This window comes from Polyodon spathula, chromosome 4, assembly GCF_017654505.1.
Source record: "Polyodon spathula isolate WHYD16114869_AA chromosome 4, ASM1765450v1, whole genome shotgun sequence".
NCBI lineage: Eukaryota > Metazoa > Chordata > Actinopteri > Acipenseriformes > Polyodontidae > Polyodon > Polyodon spathula.
The window spans coordinates 73,821,850-73,840,458 of NC_054537.1; the positions used below are offsets into that span (position 1 = coordinate 73,821,850).

At 35.4% G+C, this 18,609-nt stretch overlaps 1 protein-coding gene across 1 annotated transcript in view; it reads right to left on the minus strand.

Annotated features, from left to right (window-relative positions):
• atp9b (ATPase phospholipid transporting 9B) overlaps positions 1 to 18,609 on the minus strand; it is a 189,814-nt gene that overhangs the window by 82,511 nt on the left and 88,694 nt on the right. The window contains 3 exon segments of the mRNA XM_041248556.1: positions 3,507 to 3,582; positions 8,243 to 8,323; positions 17,365 to 17,459. Of these exon segments, the coding sequence (XP_041104490.1) occupies positions 3,507 to 3,582; positions 8,243 to 8,323; positions 17,365 to 17,459 (252 nt within the window).

Here is an 18,609-nt window from a genome sequence, read left to right on the forward strand (position 1 = left end):
ATTAATGCATTTTAATTCCAAGCTATAAGGCAACAAAAGGCGAACATTTTGAAAGGGGGTGTAGACTTTCTATAGGCACTGTAAACTTCAAATGAAGTGTCACAGATAATAAGCTAAATGTAACATTGCTGCTGTTGTTGCTTACCAGTTCTCTATGTACAATTTGCCTCGCTGAAGCCTTTTTATTTGTTACAGTGTATGCAGATTTTGTGAGTTCTCACTTATACAATGTTGGTATCAGAGTTGGTTCAACACACTTCTTCACAGTGCAGAAGAATGGACAAATTTACAGCACCAATTCCAGTTATTTATATATTTTTTTTTCTACCATTTAAATGATAATTTTCCCTTTCATGGTTGCTTGGGTCTCATTCAATAGATAATTACTTATAGACCAACAGACTGGAATGAGACTTAGTGGTTGGATAACTCAGAATGGTAGCCCCTTCTCATTTCAGAAACACAGCTCAGCAAGGTACAGTAGTTACGTAAGTTTGAGGAGAAACTCTGTTCGGCACCGAAATACAGGTGAATGGCTTTTACAAACTGCTAGTTATTTGGGCAGATGTGCAACTGATGCTGCAGGCATCTACAGTAGCTGTTACCTGCAGGACTAAATACAATATTGTAGGAATTCAAGCTGATTAAGAAATACACAAGGTCATAACCAAAACCTTTAAACCAATGTTACCTCCTATTAGCATCAGAAACTTTAGGACAACACTACTTACATGGTCTATCAGAGGGAGCCCTTTGGCAAGACCATGTAAACTGACCTTTAACACAGGTGATCTGGTACTAAGAAGAAGAAAGTAATGTGTTTATTTTGCTTCAGTGAGGTATTTGAAAATACGCATAAGGTTAAAAAAAAGACAAAATAAGCAAAAATCTTTTGCATTACAATAGATGCCAGTGATAACCTTGCTAATCCTAAAAAGAGGTAAGAAAGTGGATGTGAAACCCATTATTACATTTCTTTCCTCAACACAAGCATTTAAACACATTTGTGTTTAAATCTCAGAAACTTTCTTTACTGCAACCTTTGTTCTTACCCAGACACTAGACCGATTTAGATTCTCAGCTCTTTAAGGTTTCTCTCCAGTCCTCATAGAATATAAAATCTGATCAATATTCCTAATTTACTAATTCATTATCATCGCCTTGTTCTAAAGATGAATGTGCTATTAATATTAAATGAACATGATGGGAAAGCAAGACCACTTCTAAACTTAAACACATCCTAAACACTTCCAGAGTCATCAGGAATGGAGAAAAAAAATTAGGGGCAATGAATCATGTCTGGCAAGCTGTCGTGGAGGCGACGAAAATAAAATTAGTGAGTAATGTTTTATCAGTGCTAAATTACAGTAGATACGGATTGGCATTGCAATGAACATTGTTAATAGCAGGGGTGTCAAACCGAACATGATCCATAACCTTCAGTTGCCCTTTTGCTATCATATACCTGCGCAAACTGAGGAAGTATCAAACAAAAGGATGCTTAAAAAATACAGAACTGTTTCTCTGTCTCACATCATTAATTCAAATGCTGATCCACATCCTATATTAAAATCACACTGTTCAAGAGATACTATATACAATCTATATTTAACTGCTTACCAGTTTAGAATCCCTCTTTGTGCATTATCCATCATTATCTGCTATTGTTTCTGCTAACATCCATTTTAAATTTTATTCCAGCAAAAATATACTTTTTCAACCACTTCTGAAAGCTTCATTTTTCATGTGAGGAGGTTTTAGAAATTACCAGTATCAGTAATTTCTACTCCTCTCTGTGGCAATTGTGAGGTTGTAAATGGACAAATCTAAACAAAATCACAGTTTCAAAGGTGGCTGAAATTACAGCTGCACGTCCCTTTCAAACCAACTCACTATAAAATTCAGCTTTTAGAATATTTTTACTGGAATAGTTAGTAACTCTGGTAAATAATGATTTGACCAGAAACAATTGAGGATAATGGTGAACACAAAGAATATGAAATTAAACAGGTAAGGATTTGAAAATTATGAAAATGTAAAATTACATACATTATCCCTTTAATTTATGAAAGAGTCCTGCAGGGCGCATGCAGGAAAATTCACATAACATTTTAAAGCTGGGGTCCTAAAGGGGAATTTTATAATACATGTGTTAGTAATGCGAAAAACATGCCTGCACTAATTAAAAACATGTTTTTTTTTGGTTGTACTTAATATTTACAAACATGTATTGAGTGAACAATGAGCACAGTAAAATAGAGATAAATTGTACAAAATTAAAGGGGATATTTGATCTCACCAAAATGAAAGTATCTGGCATTTAGTGGTACCTGTTTGTGGCTTAGGTTATTTTGGCTAAGTCGGCACACGAAATTAGATTTTAAAACCTTGGTTAGCAACCCTTTCAGCCAAGCTTTTATATTGTTTTCATCACCACCGTATTCGACAATCATTCTATATTAAAACAATGTTTTATTTTAGACCTATACAATTCCTATTTTGTAAAAGAACAACGGATTCAAAACATTAAGGTTCATCTATATGAGCAGCTGTGTGTTTAGAAAGGGACAGCAACATCAGAAAAATGTGTGTATGTGATACAAACTTGCTGACATCCCAGAGGCTGCAGCTAATAGCAAACAAAATCCTGCTGTAGTGCTGCTACTTCTGGAGGTCAACCTGCAGGTCAATGTCAGGCCAGAGGAGAGTGTGTGGGGAACACCTCAGAACCCTTCAGCTCCAATTGCCAGTGCCCTGACAATTACAGAGAAGACAGACCACAAATCGATAGCATGGAAGATCACTAACATCTCACTGATGTACTGTAAGTGTATGACGGATTCAATACACGGTGGAAAAATAAGATGACATAAATCCAAATCCAAATTGTCCCATTAGTACTTTTATTAGTCAATGCCAATTCCAAAAGGTTTATTAATATGGTTCATCTCATTGTTTAGGAATAATAACAAAAACACAAATCTAAATGGATAACAGTATTATTGGAGGCGCCGGGATTGGTTTCACAAAAAAAGAATGAAGCAAGTACGTGACAAACACATGAGAAATGAGCTTGCAGATGGAACACTAAAATTCCCTATACAATAGGTATACAACTTTCCATTGCAATATGCTCAAAGTAATCTTCCAGCAAATGGTTAATTAGCTAAGCTGAAATGCAGACCAAAGTCCAGATACTGACAATCTTTCAATTAAAATAAGCACTTTCTCGCTTCATATATTATTCATGTAAGCAGTGACATACAGATACTATAGAATGGCTAGACAGGAAATCAGAGACAGACTGACACAGATTACTGTCCAAAGACAGACTGAGATCAAAAGTAAATGAGCGTAAGACATAATATTTACACAAACGGGAGATGATAAAAAAAAAAAACAAACAAACAAAAAACGGCAGAACAGACTGATTGAATTTTAATTTTCAGTAAAGAACACGACCATGAAATATATTGCTAGAGTAAAACCATGTCATCTTCTCTCACCTGATGCCACAATGGTACTAGCCCATAGTGTATTCTCGATGCTGAGACTTTCATGAATGGGCGGGTCACTATCTTCCTGCAAATGAAAAATGAACATAATAAATAAATAACAAATAAGCAAACAAACAAATAAATAAACACAAACTGCATTTACTTATCTGTAGCAAGCAATTTTGTGTCTTTTCATTTGCAACATGATTGTTTTTTTTATTATTGTAATTTAGATACATGTATACAAATACAAATGTAGTCAATGGCACAGCTTATCATTAAAAGCATGCACAGCATATTTAAAAGCAATATATTTAGACATGAATTACATAAAATAAAATAACACTCTTCATGAAACCTCTTCTAATGGCATTGACATTAATACACTCCAACTAAATTACAAGCAATATCGGTCCTATACAGTCTTAAGATACCAAAAGGGTAAAAAGCACTGAAGGACTTATTAGGGTGCATTGGTTAAGGAAATAAATAAAAGCACTTCTAACAATAGATGATTTTCAAAAATAATTTCTAAAGTAATGAAAAATAAACTGTTAAAATATATGAAATTGAAGTTAAAAGATTTCCCTTGCGTCAAACCACATAGCAGTACATTTTACGATTATCAGTACTTTTACAGAAATAATCAGGCACATATATTACTCGCTACTATAGCAGTTAATTTTAACCGATAGACAACTGAACCCACAGAGTAACTGCACCCTGATTGACTGGCATGATAAACTTTCTAAATTTTGGTGATGTACTTTTTTTGCAATTACTAATTATTAGAATCTGAAGAGCAGTCAAGAAAAATAAAATGAACTGTTGGACTTGTTTGTAGAAGCTCTGCTGTAATCAATATACTTTTACTATAAATTCCCATTGAAATGAAAGGGATATTGAAGGAATGCTTGATTTGCATTACTCTGGTGTAATTAAAAAGACATGTCAATAGGTTCAAAAACCGAAATTGATTCTTGTTAATGCAAATACCTAATTTACAATGGAAATATTCATTTAAGTGGACGGTCGTCATAAATTATAGTCACACAAAGAAAACAAATCATCCATCGTTTGCAATTTATATAGTACAACATAATTATTTGCCAGCTCAGGTTGAACCTTGGTGTACTAAACCAGGATTTTACAGTGAAAAGAACTCTCCTTGTGTTCTGTGGTTAGTAATAAGGCAGTTAGTTACAGATGATACCTAAACAGAAAATTCTGATCTTTGAAAGAAAAAATAATTACAAACATGGCCCACACACAGAGGAACTGCTGCATATGAGCAAGGTCCAAATATAGAATATTAGCACTCCAAACAGACATGGTTTTCATGTGTTTTACTAAATATTTGGTAATGTTAGTGGGTATCCATTGTATTGCATCAGCGCTTTTTTTTCTACGGCATTTTTGTTTACCTCATTGCTGTGTCCTTTTTAACACTGACAGACTAGACCACAGTAGGATTCTGTATATTGTAGGTGTAGGGTAAATGATACTTTCTCCTAAGTCACCATTGTCTGAATGAGTAAAAGCATGGCCACCAAAAGCATCCTCTCTTAACGAGCTTCATTACCTACATCCCTTTAATTTCCTTTGATGGATGAGAGCATGTGAGACCACACATGAATTTAATGTTTAAAGTGCTTCTTTATTTATAAAACTCCAATGCGCCAAGTAGATTAAACTAAGGCCTTTCTTTCAAGCTCTGGACAATTTCCATAAATCTGCAATGATAAAACTTCTACCTTAAACAAAATAATTATTTATTTTTCAGTTACATTCTTGGTTATTTATACCCTTAGTGGTAAAATCCTTTACATTAAATTACAGATGCCTGTTTTCAAGTGGCCGATGTCCAAAGGGGAAACAGTCTCAAATTACATGGCTAAATTGATAAATATGTTGTATGCTAACAGCTTGCTTGTTAAAGTGAAATGTGTACTTCAGTCACAGCTTTGTGAAAGCTTTGAAACAGATATGATGCACCTGGCAGTGTGGCAGGGTTGGAATTAAAAGGCACATTAGCGCATTCAAACTTGCAGCTTCTGTCTCTGGGTCTACTTCCTGACATTCACCAGCCTGGGCTGTGACGTCATCCTGTCACAGTTGGTGTCAAAAACGGAGCGGTGCCCTAGAGACTCAGGTCAGAACTGCAGGTTAGAAAAATAAATAAAAAAAATAAATAAATTAAAAAAATAATAAATAAAAAGAGAAAGAAAAGAAAGAAAAAAAATGATGCAAGTATGCTGGTTGCCTTGACAGACGTCAGGGACCAGCAGAGGAGGAGGGCAGAAAAAGAGAGGCAAGATGCCAGGGATGTGCAGCGGCAGCAGAAGAGGCGGCTGCAGTGTACCAACAACGAAGAGAAGATGAGGAGGATGTGTGGGCTAGCATTGCCACTGCCGGAGTGCCCCGCACTGCCACTGTCTCCAGAACATAATATGAAGTATGTTAGGTTATTACCATAACCTTGGTGCCTTGAAATAGAAATGTAACGTAATGTAATAAAATATCACCCTAGTGGTCGATGTAAGTCTACAGTGTTGTGTTGTCTGTAAGGACAGAACATGTCTCCCTTGAACCTCCTGCAAAATTCTGCAAGGTCAGGTAACTGCCTGCATATCTAAAATATTGCACATCCCTGCCATTCCACACAGGGCCCCAGCCCAGGCTGGACGCATCCGTGGTGACGACCTCGCTTCTGGTGGCTAGGCAAAGACAGACTGGCTGTTTCCACCAAGAGAGTGCCTTTAGAGATTGGGGGGCACTGTCAGTAGGCGGTCGCGGTTCAATGCAGGCTGAAAAACCTTGCTGTTAAACCAGGCCAGCAGAGGGTGCATGCACAGGAGATCCAACAGTGAGTAGCTGGTCTGAATGGTAGTAAGCACCCAGATGTCTGTGGTGCACTGACGCCAATAATACAGATGGTACCCTGAGAAGGGGCCCTAGTCCTAATCGGGGCGTCCAACAGCTGTGCTTTAATAAAATAAAATAACTCGGGCGATGGTACCGGTTTGATGGCTTTAGCACCGGGTCGATAATGATTCTGTACCGGGACACAGTCACCGCGGGTGGCAACGTACAGGGATGCCCACCTGTAAAATTGACTGGCAAAACTACTCAGTCAGTACCAACATGAGACTGAGGGAAGCCTGCTTGTTAGAATGCACTAACAGCCTTTGCAAAGAGAAAATACTCTCTCAACAAAGAAAAGTAATTTGAAATATGAAAACGTCTCGTATGGTGCTAAAAGCAAAAACGAGTAATAAACTAACCGGTACCGGTGCGGTGACTTTAGCACTGGGTCAGTACAAGAACAGCAACGGAATGGTATCAAAGCCCGATCTGTCCGTCTTGCAATGCTACTGTGCCTTTAACAATAACGTTGATTGCGCTCCTAGCAGACTAGATCACTTGCACCTTGCTTAACACAGAATACCCGCCCCTTCAACTCTCTGATTGGTTAAATGTTGTGTCAAGACATAACACAGCTGTCATTTTTTTTTTTTTTTTACCCAGCAATGCTCAAGTGATCTAGTCTGCTAGAATTAATCAAGGCACAGTAGCATCTGCAAGACAGCAAGGATCAGGTTTTTTCAGCCGGGCGGCGACAGCCACTTTGCTTGGAGGCACAACAGCAGCTGCTCTTAGTGCACGTGTGCTTGAGCACCACGTAGCAGACAGGACTGGGCACAGAAGCTGTAAAAAACAGATAAACAGAGAAAAAACTCAACAAAATACGGTAATTTAACAATTACATAAATAATATAAAACATCTCGTACTTGGAGCAAAAGCCAAAACTATAAATAAATAACTCCAGCCAGATCTATTGCATCCTGGGTGGAGAGCACAATCAGCCGACTTATGTTGCTGGATCCCTGGGAAGGAGCGACTTTAGCCGCTGGCTTGATGTGGGGCACAAGGCAGCAATGGGACGTAACAAGCAACAGGCTGTAGTGCACAAAATACGTGTAATTAGTAAAAACTATAACCGTGATTTTTCTACTATCATATATAATTTTTGTTAAAAAAAAACAAACAATAAATGCGCAATATAAAGCAGATAGAACCAACAAATATTTATCTTAACAAGACTCTCCTGTCAGGTCAGTCTTGAAAAGTAAAAATGGCGCCGAGATCTGCGAGCGCAGTGCAATTGTGCCCTCGGGGGTGGGCCATCACAGGCTCTGCGAGCAGCTTTCATATATCTTATTCAGGTTTCCGGGTCTTTAGGAGGTAAATAACCATATGGTAATGGTTATATTTCGTACTTGAAAGGGAACGCAAAAGATATAAGCGAATGAATCAGAACAGGAAATGCTCTCTTCTTAAGCGCTGTGTGTGGTCAAGAATGAAAGCAATAAACAATTATCCTCTTTGTGGCTGTATGCTCACTAAAGGCCTCTTTTCAGTCTGTTGCGGCTAATCTGCTATTAGTAAAAATATTTTGAAAATTGTGACCTACTCTAGGAATAGAAACCAAAAAAACCTGTAACTGATGTGAACGTCACTAGCCATGTACCTAAAAAGGATACATGTGGTCAGCCATGTACAGCATAGTTAGTTTACTTTTGAAATGGTTAATAAGGTTTCCATAGTACATCAGGCATATTAATTTCACATCTATAAGAAGGGAATTGTCAGTGTCACAATTTGAATCAGACTCAATAGGTATTACATAATGATAACAAAATAATTCTGATTTTAAAGTACTGTTTTGTTGCTCATAACTCACCCGTGTAAAGTTGCCTTCGAAACTGTGGATATCCAGCTGTGGCTTCTGAGCATATACATACGAATTTATTGAGAAAAGGTCCTGCAAAAGTAAAAAAAATAAAAAATAAATACATTTAAAAAAAAAGATTCTTAGTAACTAAAATGTCAAGCCACAGTTTCCATCCAACTACAAAAAACATTGCTCATAAAAGACCAGCACAGCACAACTGAATCTTATATAGGAAACCTTCAAAGAATGTAAATATTTCTCTTTGGAATTTAATTACTGCCATTTTAGCACATGATCCTTAAAACGTAACAATGCTGGAAAAGAAATCTCCCCTGGGTTGTTTAAGTTGTGGTTCCTGTGGGAAGTCTTCTTACTGAATAAATATTTGAATCGTGTTTTTGAATTTGGTAGAACTAGTTTACTACTGCATCCAACCTTCTCAATGAGAAGCATTTGACTACAATTTGGGTTATCATACAAATACATCAGATTAAGGTAAGGGTGATCCTGAAGTAAATGCCACCATGTAAATTATACAACAAATAATCATATAAAATGCATAGAGACAATAAAACAAATTGTAATTTAGAGCAGAGTGGAAATATTTGGAAGTGCACATTTACCCAGACTCACATTTTCTCTGCATTATCCTATGTTAATAAATATGGAGTACTGGTCTGTGCTTGAGGAGCAATGCCTTGTAATTTATAGTACAAAGTGAAAATGCTGAATTGCTGAACAGAGATATTAGTACACCAGCACTGTACAAGAGTAGACACTCGAGAGTATGTGAGCGGGGATGCTTGGTAAGAGCATAGCCATATGAGCATGATCTATACAGTACATTCGGGCCCACAAAGTGGAAGACAAAAGGCTTTTCTCAACCCTCCATCAGCAGCACATGCTGGCCCTGTTAGGGGCAATTCATGAGATTGAGAGTGGGCCTCCCACTTTGCTTCATCATAATCATGTTTACAAATTAATATGATATATACATGTTTATACTGTATGCCAGTAATAAGCAACAGACACAACCACAATAAGAATTCTGGTTTATTAAAAAAAAAAAAAAAAAAATTGTTACACCTTTACTTCAAATGGCTCCCAGATGTGTATCTCTATTAATTTAACTGCAAAATACAAACCAGGTACAGAATTACTAATCATGTATAACAAGACCTGTTTTAGAAAACATGGGAAATTTGGTGGTTAATGTAACCATGGAAAAAGTGTAATACATTAAAAAGAAATGGCCCTTACATTAGCATAGTCATGTTATTACAATATAAATCAACATACCGTAAAACTTCAATTAAACGCCTTTGGCGTTTATTTACAATATTTGCCAGCAGACCCGGAGTGGAGACTGGCGTTTATATTAGGATCACTAGCTTGACATACTTCATGCGGTCACTGAGAAGCTGCTAACACACAACCTTGTAGCAACATCGTAACTCAATTAAAACATTCTAGCAACTTTGATAAAAAATTGTGTGTCAGTGGGAACTAAGTAACGGTTTTGTTTAATAACAAAATTACATTGCATTTTACACCCTCAAGTATTAAGCAAAAGCATTATTACGGTATTTTTGTATGCACTGGTTAACAAGGATACGGTATGCAAAACATTGGAAAATTAACAAACTGAGATATAAGAACTTGTATTTAAAAACAGAATTAGACTATAATTGTTAATAATAATAATAATAATAATAATAATAATAATATAATAATAATAATAATAACAACAACAAACAGTTAAATCCACTAAAGGACAGCCCTGTAAATATCAGAACACAGGCGTGTAGGCTACGCTTACATAATAATAATAATAATAATAATAATAATAATAATAATAATAATAATAATAAATATCTAAAATGTTTTTAAAAATTGACAATAAAAGCAATAAGTGTCATTATCAAAAAATAATGTACTGTTTACCTCAAACTTGTACACTGTTAATACAACCAAACACAGAGAGGTTTGTATCTGGCCTACTTTGCACACTTAAAATTATCTAAACTTTGAATAACTTAATAACTGCATTAAACAAATATGCATTACATGCAGGCCTACCTTAAATTACGTTTTCTATTATTATTATGTCACCGTCATTGCTGTCACTTATTAGCAGTTCATTACGCTTAAGCTCCTCATCTCCCTCAGCTTCAATGGCAATGACAGAGACCCGACGTTTAATAGAGACCTGGCGTTTATTTACAATATTTGCCATCAGACTTGGCGCGTGTTGGAGACAGGCAATTGTTTGAAGTTTTACAGTATTCTAAAATGCAGACACTTTCAAACAGCTACCGCTCTTATGATTCTGGGACCCTATTCACAAAGCTTTAACACATAATTATTAAAAATATAGTTTCAAAGTCTGTTCTGAAGGACTAAGTGAAGTTTAATATTCATGAAACTGTACTACAAAGTTGCTGGTATATTTATCAATAGTCTAAGACCATTTCAAACATAACATTGTTATTTATCAAATCAAACAGAATTTCTTTCAATAATTCAAGACCCATGTAAAAAAAAAAACCCTCTTCATAGGGCTGAACATGTATTAGATTTCATCTCAACCTCTTTGTCAGTTATTGTAAATCATTCACACGCTGGCCATTCACGGCTTTCTTGTTCTCTCCCTGCTAGTTGTCATCAGGTTCACAAGAAATAATTCATATGATACTAATACACAAGTGGTGTCCTATATCTTCATCATTTACTTCTCTCCCATCTGTTATCACCTACAATTGAGATAATCCCAGCCATTATATGAGGGTTATTGTAGAGAAACTATAACAGTCTCTCAGAGCTGAATCCTTCCACAGGAAACCAACACCAAACACATACTCCAACACAATAAGGGCAGTTATTGAAGTACACCAGGCAAAACACCTCTTTTTTTTCTAATCAAATCACTAGACTGTAGCAAGCTTTCAATTTACAGTAAAGTGAATCGAGTTAAGTATTATTCATTCCATACTTAAAGGGGGGGTGGGGGTAGGGTGGGTGGGATAGGTGGGACAGTTACCGGGTAGATTTAAAGAATTTAATGAAGGGCTTTTGCTACCCTTATATACAGTTTTCTGTATGACTGAGGCTGGGTGGTGCATTGGGTTAATGCACTAAATATACAGCTGGGTATGAAACTAACAGATCATAGGTGAACTTATAAAATGGGTATTTTAAATACTCTATCCTGATTGTTCAAAACAGGTCACATGGGGGTGTTGTTATTACAGTATATCACCATGGGTCGGCACTTCTTTTCAAAAAGGGACAAATCACTGCTAGATCTCCATACACACACACACCACTAGAATTTTGAAAAAACAAAACGGCAGGCATTTTGGAATGTACCATGACTGACGAGATTTATGTAAATGTTTAACTTTTTGGAAACCAAAGTGCATGAGATATTGAATGAGTCTGAATAGGACACCAATGATTAATTAAAGTAGTGAGAAAAAAAAAGCAAAAGTATTTAAATCAATTCAAAACTCGCCATTCTGATCGCTAGCATCTGCTCCTTCTCCCTGAACTACAGTATTTCCCTATCTCATTCTGAAAATCGTTCAGCTTTTTAAAAAAGATTTGGTTCACTCTTAAAAGAGATTTTGGTGGTTAAATGGATGTTTTGTTGCCGTTGTCTCTGGTCTGTTCCTCTCCTCTGGTTGGTAGCAACTCCTGAACTGGCTACTGTTACCGGTCCACCCTCAGTCACCCCTTGCACAGCTGTATGATCTGATGTAGAACATTTATACATGCATCTCGACAATTCCTGCCGTACCTTTCTCTCCACATAAATGTGTCCAGGTACGATGGTATCACCTCTTCTGATGTGCCCTGCATTATTTTAAATTGCTTCTTAACACAGGCCCAGTAGTTCTCCACGTTGTCTAGCTGTAAACTGCAGTCAATTTGATAATGCAAGTAATGTAATACAAGCAACGTCTTTCTCGCCACTGTAAAATGGTAGCACAAATCTGGTATGGATACCTCCTTACCCTGCATAAAAAAAAGATGATTTAAATAAATAAATAAATAAAAATAACCCAGCATGGTCACCTGATTCTGTCAAACATCTTGTGAGGAAGTTTCTGCATGATTTAAAGGCAGACTAATTTGTGCTGTGTCATGATGAAAGTGGACAGTAATATTTTACATGAAAATTGAATGAACAAACCAAGACTTACAAGAAGTATAACCAATCAAATAAAGTAAAACTTCACTTTCAATGGCAATATTCAGTTTGACATTTATAAATTGCTTCTTTTTTTATTTTTAATGAATGCATTTTTGGTTTTATTAAAAAATAAAAAGTCACATGAAACATTTTTTTCTTTGTTCAGTTTTGGCGGAAGGATATTTAATAAAAATTACTTTTTTGTTAATTAAAAAAACATTTTTAATTTTTTTTTTTCAGTTTAGTAAGTTAACCCATTTTATAAGCACAAAAAAGCTTTGCCTTGTGACTTGCAAAGAACCCGGGGCATGGTGATATTAGAATATATCACACCCTGCCGTGCCTTATTTCTTACAAACAACCTAATTATTTCTTCCTGGTATTTAAATCATGTCCATATGGCCTGACTTCAGGTAAGACAACAGATATTAAAACTCTGGTAAGCAATCAAGCAAGTGTCTCACCATCCCCAATTTTCTTTTGTTGAAAATGTTTTAGTTCTTTGCTTGTATTTTCTACATCAATGTGGAATAAGCAAATACTGTGTAGTTCAAAGACATTGTAGAAGTAAAAATTGCTACTGCTTCCTGGTACAAATTCACTTCCAAAACAGTGGGTGCACTTTGGCACAGCAAAACACACCATTTTATTGTTTAGCATGTACAATGCACTGCACACAATCCTTGGATTAGAAAAACATATCTTTGGGTTAACAACAGATTTAAGTGCTGCTACAAAAGAATTGGTTTCTTTGATATAAATTTCTATTTCTATTTTCTAACACACTAATAATAATATTAATTATAGCAACTCCAAACCCTTTTTTCCACCACAACGGACAATAACTTGTAAACCAAGAATAATACCTTTACCAAGGTTATAATTACCATGTAAATAATATAGTTTTCACACACATACACACAATATCCTTTTACTCCCAAAGTTGTAATTCTCTATTAATTTCTTGTTAAACTGATGCACAATCACTCCTTGTTGCTTTCAAAATATGGAACTACAGTGTAGTAAAAAAATTTAAAAAATGTTTACGTACTGAATGCAGTACTTCATTAAATACATTAATTAATACATTAAAGGGTAAGTAGCAGAGTTCCAAAAAATAGTGTTACACATCACCACGTGTTGCTACAACTGTTTAAATAACATACAGCCTTTCTAGTTTACTGCAGATTGATACTGATTAAAGGAAGCTTGCTTTAAAACAGTGAGGACATAAAGTTGTGTAAATCTTAAAGCTGTTGTCTGCCTTTGAATACCAACAGAGAGTTTTTTTTGTGTTTTTTAACAAAAGCAAATTCAAATACAAAATTATACATTCGGCAATATATCTCCTTAGTATACAGTAAGTACATTTAAACCATGTGATTACAAATAATGATGTGTAATGTCTAAAATGCTTGAAAAATTAGTTAAGCATTGTAATCTTTGCACTATGGATCAAATTCACAAAGCAATCACTGGAGTGCAAAAACACTTCCCAATGAGCTTCACATACAGGATCTACAGAATAACATATCATAAGAAATTCATTTTACAGACTTCTAGACTAAAGTGTTTCAATATTTAACATTTACTTTTACTAATCTAATCTAATTTTACTATTTACTAATCAAAACAGATTTTACTTTCACAACAGTAAGCACCGCATTCACAGGAGAGGTAAACGGGATTATGTCCAGTAACGGCTGGCAATTCATTTGCCCTTAGTTGTTAATACATTACTGAATAATGCTATAATAACGGCATTCACTCCCCCCTTGCTTACATAATTTTAATTTCTAACTGTTCTCCTGAGTCATTAATAACACAGAAAAAATGTCTTTAGCAGTTCAAGGGCAACATTTGGTATTCTTACTTAAACATCATTTAAATATGTCCTTAATCATAACATGGGGTTCATTACAAATAAAATGGCTGGCGGCTCAATAAAACTAATTAAATGTAAATGGTATTGTTTACTGCTTTATGGATCTTTTAATATAAATCAGCAAGCCTCCAATTATTGAAAATCACAATGCCCTCATAGCCAGTAATAAATTCACCTGATCACATAAAACAGAGAATGTCCTAGAACGGGCATGCTTCCAGTAAAAAAAAAAAAAAAAAAAAAAAAAAAAAAAAAAAACCTTATCTCAGATATGATGGTGAAACCACAGGAAACCTAACCTGGGTGTTACAGTCCTTGCAGCACATCTCTCATTAAATGACTTGCTGAAATTTTAATTCTCTGATCACATTAAGTGGTTTGGGAAGACAACAAAATCTGAACTGATCATCTTTGGTGGTGTCATCTCTTCTTTAAGAAAAGCTCTGAAGGTCTGCAGGTTTATTTATTCTGGGTGTCCCCGTGGACAAGGTTACAATGCTGTGCAGATGACGGGACTGACAGCTCATGTCAACACAAGATACCCAGAATCCATTACATCAGACAGATACAGAAATCAAAGAAATGACTGACAGGTATGAGTGGCCATTATTCTCCTGCATGTATGATTGAATTACCCCAACCATAATCAAATTGCTGGGTTTCGCTTAAACAAAAAAGGCTCAAGCGTCTACACTTTTTTTCTAGTTATGTCACACTTCTCTAATTGTATTGTATGTATGTATGTTTGTATGTGTACTGTAGATTATACAGAAAGATTATCAAGTTGGGCACTTTGTTTTGAGGAAGTGTTCCATTGTCAACCTAACACTAAAAACAACAGAATTACAAACGGAGCCCATATCAAGCAATTGTTATAAAGAAGTGTAAAAACCTTCATGATCCACGCTTGTGACATACCTGTATTTAAAGAAGCATGTACCCTTCCTTTATGTATGTTGTCTACTTTTCATGTGGTAGTTAAAAGATTATTTAAATGTTAACCGACAGCCAACTTACACGTTTAACTTAACCCACAAGTGTATTTAAAAAAAAAAAACTGTTATGGTGCCAACAAAGGCATAATAATGTTATTAATGCTTGTAATGGTATGCTTTAGTAACCTTTCGTTCCTTCACCCCCATACTGGGCTGTATACTAAGCCCTGTCTGTACCTGTGTTCTACTAACCACAGCTGTTGTATTACAGGCCCAGCAGGTGGCATTCATGAATAACATTAAGCTTAACACGAAAAAAAGAAAATAATTGTGCTTGCTTCTTACTAAGACTGCCTTTCATGTGTAAAAGGATTAAATACATGGAACTTATTTGACTACTGCAGGTTCTGTATTCAAATTGCATCTGTGTTAGAGGCTTGTGACTGAAAGTCCTCACCAATGCAGGTTTATGCCTTCTTATCTACATTTGGGTGCAAAAGGCAAGAGAAAAAAAAAAAAAAAAAAAAAAAAAAAAGGTTTAGCTTGTTTTATACTGTGTGTTTAAAACATATGCTTTTCAAGAAATATTCCTCCTGCTTAAAGAATAAGTAGTGGGGTTCCAAAAAATATTGTATTATGAGTCCCCATGTGTTGTTACAACTGTTTAAATAATGTACCTGCAATTTTTCTTTTCATTGTTAATATCCTGACAGCTTTTTACGCTGTAACTTTAAAGTCTGTTTCAAAGCTCTTTTCAAAAAGGTCGCTATAGTGCACTAGGGTATGAGATCTGTCCTCTAAATCACTGCCGGAAGAGCATATTTAAAAAATAAAAAAAAACACACATCACAAGATCTTTGGCTTTTTTGTTCTGTACCACATCATGGATCGCTATTGCTGTGTTATCTGTTTGACAATGTGGGCAATAATCCTTACACTATAAGTGCACTACAGCAGCCATTTTGAAAAGAACTTTGAAACAGACTTTAAAGTTAGAAGTATAAAAAGTTGTTAACAATGAAAAGAAAAATCACATTTACATTATTTAAACACTTGTAGCAACACGTGGAGATATGTAACGCTATATATTTTTTGGAACCCCGCTGTCAAAGCTAGATCTTTAAATTAAATAAAAAATATGTCATTCTTTAGTTAACATCTATATTTTATATTATCGGTTGTCCAAAATTGGGGTCCACATTTATTTGATTTTAAAAGTTAGTTTTGGATGTAAACAAAAAAGTGTGATGCCAAATCAGTGCATTCCTGGCTGCTCACGGTGGTCTTACAAACTTTTGTGTTGTTATGGCAGGCGTTTATAATACTTGTCCAACACCCATGCTCCTGTTTGTATCATTAGTAAAATACTCCAATGGATTAAATATGCTTTACATAACTATACCAGCTACATGTAAATTATTTAAATAATTAAAAAAACATGATACACATATGATTATATTGGCATCTCAAAATTAAGTAATGCCTAATTTATGGGGCTTTACTGTTTTAGTTATGCTACTTACAGTTTATCATTTTAGTTCAAATAAATAAATAAAAAATCCAAATGAAATAGAATCTGTACTGTACAAATTGGTGAAATAACCTGCTGCCTATAATGTGTTGTTACATTTAGTTTCTTTCTGTAAAATGGACAAAAGAAAAAAAAAAAATTTTATATATATTATATATATATATTATATATATATATATAGATATATATATTAACTAAACATGACAGTAAAGTACACCGTTTAATGTGGGAACATGAGTCCACCCCTGTAAATGGGTCGTAGGTCGTACTTTCTTTCCAATCAAACAACGAAAGAACCAAAATGAAGTTGAGGTGACGTAAAACTAATCCCTGCAGACATTTTAATGACTTTTTAAAACTACAGACCAAAGAGGTTTATGGCGTGAATCAGCGCTGAAACTAAGACCAGATAAGCAAGCAGCATTGTCTTTTTATGTTAAACTCATTGTACATTTCTTACCAAACAGACCGGATTTGTTAAGATTCCTTCCTTTGTCATATCTGATTCCTGAGGCTACTTCAAAATATTACTTTTCTTTTCAGCAAAGGAAGCAAACCCCCAAAAGACAACGACAGAGTACTTACCCCTAAAGCTGGCAATCTCTGTGTGCAGACAACAGCAATCTTCAACTTCCAGTCAGTTTCACCATCTAGTTGATCCGTACGAATAAAACAGGATCCTAAATATGTAGAAAAATAAAAACACATAAAGTATATGGTAAGATTTACTAATGCCTGACCAACCGCTGGTAGTCCTGAAAAACAAAATATACCTCAATAACGATACGATGTGTAAAATACATGAATCCTGTTTCGTAAATCTTGATATTGTCTATTACATTTGAGCAAGCTGTACAACTTTCACTCACAGATTTGAGGTGCTAAAATCAAATGAGAATTACGATACAAGAATGCCAGATTGCAACTGTTTTGGTGTGTTTAAAAGACCCATTCCACAATAAAAAAAAGCAGCCAGTAAAGCAAGCTATATCATGCATGTTTTACACTTATTACATTACTTGTTTTCTGTTTTTTACATGTAAGTGTTATTTATTGCAGGAGCTGAATATCAAGCCCATCTCAACATGGTAAGAAATGTCTTCATTCTGCCACCACTATCTGCAGTAATTCTTTTGCGATTTTGACATTTGTGCCATTCATTATTTAGGTCAGAAATGGTTAATTTGTTTGCTCCCTGGATTATTATTATTTTTTTTTTTTACAGTATCATACTAATCGGCAATCTATCTTCTCCTGCACACTACCTTCAAAACTATTTTTAAGTGCCAAGTCTGCTGGTTGGTCATTGCAAATGGATTTCACCAGTTTGGGACTGAAATGTTACATAACTGAAAAACCTGCTCTCAAGGCATTGGCAAGCCTACTTTAGGTGGCTAACATTTCTTGCTGCTATTTTTCTCCAAATGAATCCATCTCTCTACTACTGATAATGGTAGTGGTAAGAAAATCAATTTTAAAACCTTAGCAACACCACCTTTAACAAGGAAGTTCCATGAATGCCGATATCTCCCCCGAGCGGGCAGCATTTTCACACTGTGCTTCGTGTTATGGGTGCGTGCATTTCTGAGTGCACCTGATGGGAAAACTGCTTGAATGCACACATGACAAATAACAATATTAAAACTAAACTTAAACTACACATCCAATCAAATTCTAACCATTGTAGGAAATTAAGTCAGCAGGAACTGCTACCTCTGTGCAGAGCACTAGAGCTGTAGCTGTTACAGTTTTTACTCCAAGTCTGCTGAAAGAGTCCATTATAATTCATATTGTACACAGGGGAAATTAAAATCCCCCCCCCCCCCCCCC